We start from the raw sequence: 6500 nt of genomic DNA, 5'->3' as shown, positions 1-6500 counted from the left end.
GCTCAATTTTTCGAAGAACTTTCAAAAGAGACCACTCACTCTTTCTAAACTCTTTGTCAATCTTAACATATATATTTCAAAAAAAAACCTAAAAACAGGTGGGGATGTTTTTGTAAACTAAATTACTATGAAAATGGCAAAATAGAAAACATAATATATATGGCTTCTCTTTATCAAATTTTTTTTATTGTGAATATCGATAAAATTGACCCGTATCACAGATAAAAATTCGTGAGATTATCTCGCAAGAGACCTAATCAAAAATGAATTATGATAAAAAAAATAATTTAATATAACAAAAAAAATAATACATAAAAATAAGAAAAACATAAAAATATTTAGATTGTAGGATAGATGAAAGAAGACTTCAAACAAATATATGTTTGAAAACATGTAGTTTATGTATGATTTTAAAAAAAAATTAATTTATTAATGCACATGTAAAATTATATGCCATTATCTCTAAACAAACAAACATTTAGATAGTTAATTTTTGTCCAAACAACTTACTTCCATCGCTAATTAAACTAAATGTGATAATATAATTGAAATTCAGCTTAAATGTATAATTACATCTAGCCAAGAAAACATCTCTCTTAGTGAATGAGATTCATTTGGGAGAATATGGATACATGGAGGAATTACGCATGTTGAGGTAATAGGCATACTCGCTCCTGCAAATTATACCGTTGTTTCTCTCGGCATCACAGGACCTGCCAATTGCAAGAAATCCTCAACAGAATATGCGCTAGCATTGAAGTGCTTGTTGAGCATCCAGCCGAAAGCACGAGCAGATCAATACACAAGTTGATTACCATGTGCCATTCACAATTGTCTTTAACTCTGTAAAGATATTTCATAAGACATCCTCCAACTCGTCGGGTACATGTAGCTTTTCAATGGCAGCCTGAGACGTTACAGAGTGAAGTGGAAATTACATACTAGAATCATCAGGTATTGGATTGGGTCAGGACTTTCAAATCTTCTGATATGTTTAGTGCTAGGTCAGCTACATTTCGTAAAACAAATAAATATACACCATGACTCAATTTTAAAACAAAACATCCAAAATCAAGTCGAGGAATACTATGTTGAAGCACAAATAAAAGAATTACGCAGTTATACTCTTAAAGGTGTAGCAGAAGATTTATTTTGTGAACTGAGTCACTTCAATAGTCCCAAAGTTAGTGCAAAAGGATCTTCCATTTTTAGGACTTTCTGTATAAAATCAATGAATCTTAACGATATTTATCTTGCTAGTAGCAACAAAGTTGTTGCAATACCCTCGGCAACATTGTCATTCTTCTTAATAAGGAAATTTGTTACCTTAATGGCAGCAACATCAGTTGCAGAAGGTTTCAAATCCAATGCAAGTCCAAAATGAAGCATGGCTTTGTCATGCATATTTCTTTTTTTGTATATCCTGCCCATTAATGCATAAACACTGCTCTCGCATGGAGCATACTCTTTGAGCTCCTCGAGAACTGCTAAAGCCCCATCAAGATTTTCCATGCTGACTAATATGTTAGCCTTCTGATAAAGTGGGAGAGGGTTCTTCTTATCAGCTAAAATAGCTCTTTCCATCATTTCCAGTGCTTCGTTATTTTTCTGTTGAGATAGAGGGATGAGTTTATTGTTAATGATGAAACAAAACTAATATCAACATGAATTCCACTCTATTACTTCGCTTTCACCTTCAGAGCATGCAAAGCAGTCCCAAGATAAGACATTATTACAGAGGAAAGCGGATTGATTCGGAAAGCCATCCAAAAGTGATGCTCTGAAAACTCAAACTTCTCTTGTCGAAGATAGATCATTCCAAGACCATACCAGGCATTATAGTGCCTGGAATCTACCAAAAGGGCGCTCTGATAGCTCTTAATACCATTTTCAAAATCCTCCAAGGACACATATCTGTTAAGATACACAGATTTAATGATTAAAATAACCTTCTGAAGGAAATTACATCGGAAACAGGAAATACAAATTGTGAACCATACTCGTGGCCGCAGAGGGTGTGGGCATAAGCAAATCTTGAATTTAACTGCACTGATCGCTGGAAATTTTTAAGAGCGGTTTCATGGTCTTTCTGTAAGCTATAGCAATTCCCCATAGCACACCTGCCATGTCATTTTTCCTAAGATCAGGACATATCTTACAGAAAAAAGTCAATAAAATTATGCATCCTGTCAGCAAGAAGCAAAAGTGACAGCTAATGCATCTGCAGCGCTTATAGAGGAGCATAAAATACGTATAATACTCATAGAATAAGCCACATAAAAGTGAAGCATCTACAAAGTAAAGTTCAGAGCTAAACATAGCTAGTTTAGATGGGATACCAAGATTGAGGAGCCAAACGATCAGTTGCTACGAGCTCCTGAGCCAGGTAGCTCAACTTCATATCTTCCTTTAAATGCTAAAATATAGAGGTAAATTGATTCAGTAACATATAAAACTCTGGATTGGAGCCAAAACATCAAATTAGAACAGCCATCTTAACATTCAGCACCATCAACATACTGGAATATAATAATCAGAAAGTTCTACATAGTTATCATGGCAAAACTTATCGAAGCTCTTCAGAGCAGAGGTATTGCAATAAGAAACAATTTCATATTTCACAAGAAATTACAGTATCATTTAATCGTGTGAGTATTAACATTTGAGAAAAATATTTCATCTTTGAACTGGTTTTAACTGTTTAAGGTTCAACTAAGGAAAAAAGAAATTATTTCTCAACCTGAAGATTGACATTACAGACACAAAAATAAAGATAGTCTGTAGACCTAACAGCAACCCCATGGTGTATTAAGGTTATCAAACATTTTAACAAAAAGGATATAAAGGAAATGCACAAAAGTCATAATAAAATGTTAGTACAATATTCGATGAGAAAGACCTCAACTTTAAACGGGTAGCCTTTTTCTCATAAACTGCATGAGAATGGTCGTACTGAGACATTAAAGTCCATTAATGAAATCTTAAAAATTTATAAAAGCTTACATATAAAACTGTAGAATAAATATCCATTCCCTCCAAACTGTAAGGGGAGGCAATACGTGCGAGACTGAAGGCTCTATCAGCTTCAAGATAATCAACCATTTCAAAGTATGCTTTTCCAACCTGTAATTGAGTAAGATCGTTAAATGGGCCAGATTATCCGAAAAACCTATAAACAACCCAATCTAAAGCTCCATTACCACAAGCATAGCACTAGGGACAGATACAAAGACCTTGCTTGTACTGTCACCATAAAAATATTGAGCACAACATAAAGTGAAGACAAGAGATTACCTGAGAAAGTACCCATCCTGTATAATAATGCTTTTGTGGAAGTTTGATATAGACATCGAGCGCATCCTGGTCCGGCACAAGCATGCTACTTATAAGGTCATAAAACAATTGTTAAACCAGTTTTCCAAGAAATTCATCCAATACCTTGCATCGGGAGAGACAGGAAAGTCTGAAGCCATCCCCAAGAAGCCTTAAAATGGCCAATATTTCAGAAGCCCCATCACTGTATCTTGCGCTGCTCAAAACAGCAGCACCTGATGACCTTGATAACCCTTCTTGTTCAAGTAATCTATTATCAACAGATGGGGATGAATTTGAAGCTGGGATACTTGATCTAGAATCATCATGCACTTCATGATGAATCCCTAAGAAAGGAAGGTTCTTTTGTTAGTCAGGTGATAACAAAGGAGGTCCATTAATCCCCTGATTAATAGAGATCTTTCAACCAATATCAGTTTAATTTCATCAAATCAAAATGTCACAAACATCATGAAGTTTCTAGCATAGCATCAAAAAGCAATCATCTGAATTCACAATTTTCTATTATAACCATGCTTATAACACGGTAAAGCTATATGCACCAGCAGCGTATATATGATAGAGATCTTTCAACCAATATCGGCTTGATTTCATCAAATTAAAAGGTCACAAACACCATGAAGTCTCTAGAATAATATCGAAAAGCAATAATCTGAATCACACAATTTTCTATTACAACCATGCTTATAACACAGTAAAAGCTATATGCACCAGTAGCCTATATATCATCAATAAAAAGAACTGTTAACAGCATGCAAAAAAAAAAAAAAACAATAGTTCAGAGCTCATCCTCGCCACTAGGAGTCTAACTTTGTTTCTTAGCTGAAACTTAAGTGATATCTTCTACAAAGTTGCCCAGGTTTTAAATCTCAATTGAAACTTTTCAGCGATAAATTGAATTTCACTAATACCAAATATAAAATAAAAGGAATACAAGTCGAGTATAGCATGATTAACTCAAGAATAGCTAATATAAGTAACCGTCGACCCACTTCATAATCCAACAGCCTAAGTGTTCCATGGAGTTGAATGGAAAAGCTCCAAGAGTCGTTTAGTTATACTATAGGTACAAATTAATCGATGTCTTATCCTAAACAAATTCACTACAAAAAATCATTTAACAAAAAAATAAATCATCATCTTCAATCACCTTCATCTGCATTCTCATTTGTCCAAGATTGCCCCTTTCGGTAAGTCAAAGAACGTGATGCCACAGAGCTTAACCTAGAACCTCCAAGAAATTTAGAAGAGTGGCTTGTTCCATTGCCAGAGACTGACAAACATGAGCTTGTGTTGATCACAGATTCTCCAGCAAGTCTCATGCTTCGTCGCTGTCCAGAATCAGAAAACAGCCGCTCGGAGACCTAAATGCAGATGAATGAACTATTCTCAATACATAAAAAAGGAAAAAGAATAAAGTACAACCAATGAATGATAATTTCAAGAAGACACGTTGCAGAAATTAATTTTTAATTTTTTATCGATATGAATGATTTTGAACTTGTCGCGTAGAATCCAGAGGATAGTCTATTTCAAAAGAATGCCAGATGAGAAAAGGAACAACAGATATGAAGAAGAAGAAGAAGAAGAATGTTACTAAGACAAATTTCACTGGTTTGAATCTAAATGCCAACGGATGGAAAAAAGATTGATGTGCTTGCAAGTTAACTAATATGGGATAAACTAAAGTAAAAGGTTAAATACACAACAAGTAAAATGTCAATTTTACTCATGTATGTATTGAGGTGTCAAATTTTTAGCAATATATATTTAATTGAATCAATTATAGCCATGTAACTATATTCTCATGATCAATTTTAGTCATTCTTATCAAAATAATCTAATCAAATGGTCAATATTATTTTTTTGATAAGAAATAATATTATATTGATTAATAAATTATTACAAAAAATGAACCAGAGTTCCAAATCAAACGAAGTGAGATCCACAGTCAAAATAGATTAACATAATACCAGACCCCAATTCCTACACAAATCTGAGACCAAGAACAAGAACAAGAACGAGAACGAGAACAATTTGAACTCTACATTCCTTGAACTCCAGCATGAAACCCTGAATGTAATCTTGTCCCAACATTCCTCAGTCGGGTCTTCATGAGCTTCAAATATCCTCATATTCCTCTCAATCCACATAGACCAACTCAAACAATGAACCACCACATCCCCAAAAATTCTACCCCTCCTCCCCAAATCACGACCGAGATCTGCCGCGAATAGATCAAAATTGATCTCGGAGATACCCAAATCAAGCCAAACTCAGCCAATGCTTTAAACCAAAGACAACGTGAAAAAAGACAATGGATGATGATCAAAAGGTCGTGAGCCTCCACCTCTTGACAACATAACACACACCAATTTAGACAAAGAAAACAAGGAAACATTTTTGCAACATCTCAAACAATTATAATTTCCCAAGCACTGCAATCCACGAGAATACTTGCACATTGGATGGAATAGGCGCTTTCCAAATTGCTTGATAATGAGAAAAATAGAGATAACTAGAATCTAAAAGAAAGACTCGAAAAAAAAATCCAATGAAAACTGCCCTGAAGAATCCCAAACCCACTCTCTATTGTCTTCCACTCTTTCGATCAAGCTGACTCTATCTAAAGATTTGATCAAAGAACCTAACTCAGTTGCCTCGTCATCCCTGAGATCTTGCCAAAAATAAAAAAATCCAATAAAGAGTAAAACTGATATTTGTAACATAGTTACTAAACTATAATTGACTCAACAAAATATACATAACTAAAAATATCAAATCGCAATACATAAAGGACTAAAATTGACATTGTGCCTTATAATTATATTATAATAATATAAGTGTGCATTGAGTGATAGGCTAATAGAACATAAAGTAGTCAATAATAATTTATTATATCAGGACAACATGACGGTGAATTAAGTCATGGCGCAAAAGGTAGTCAATAATATTTTCTTATATAATAACACAGCTTCAACACCTCAAATTTTGGGTGGTTCCATCAATTTTTTCATTACTTGAACTAAAAATTTCATAATTCCAAAGGAACCATTTTACGTATGAAAAAAACATTCATTTTAGGTTATGCTAAAATGAATAATCTAATGAACAACTATAATTTCCTTGCAAAAACCAAAGGAAACATGACATGGGTGTAACATTTC

The 6500-nt window shown here is 34.0% G+C and overlaps 1 protein-coding gene across 1 annotated transcript in view; it reads right to left on the bottom strand.

The window, feature by feature from the left end:
* Positions 1-517: 517 nt before the first annotated feature.
* LOC140841405 (cell division cycle protein 27 homolog B) overlaps positions 518-6500 on the bottom strand; it is a 28176-nt gene continuing 22193 nt past the window's right edge. Inside the window, exons 8-16 of the mRNA XM_073208797.1 lie at positions 4484-4697; positions 3439-3659; positions 3295-3360; positions 3004-3123; positions 2340-2416; positions 2001-2120; positions 1695-1914; positions 1327-1608; positions 518-907 (exon numbers count right to left, since the gene is read on the bottom strand). Coding sequence (XP_073064898.1) covers positions 857-907; positions 1327-1608; positions 1695-1914; positions 2001-2120; positions 2340-2416; positions 3004-3123; positions 3295-3360; positions 3439-3659; positions 4484-4697 — 1371 coding nt within the window. The 3' untranslated portion in view covers positions 518-856. The remainder of the gene's footprint in view (positions 908-1326; positions 1609-1694; positions 1915-2000; positions 2121-2339; positions 2417-3003; positions 3124-3294; positions 3361-3438; positions 3660-4483; positions 4698-6500) is intronic.

The sequence above is a fragment of the Primulina eburnea genome, chromosome 9, assembly GCF_022965805.1.
Source record: "Primulina eburnea isolate SZY01 chromosome 9, ASM2296580v1, whole genome shotgun sequence".
Taxonomy (NCBI): Eukaryota; Viridiplantae; Streptophyta; class Magnoliopsida; order Lamiales; family Gesneriaceae; genus Primulina; species Primulina eburnea.
The sequence above is the reverse complement of the archived record's forward strand: the minus strand, read 5'-3'. Positions and strand labels throughout refer to the sequence as shown.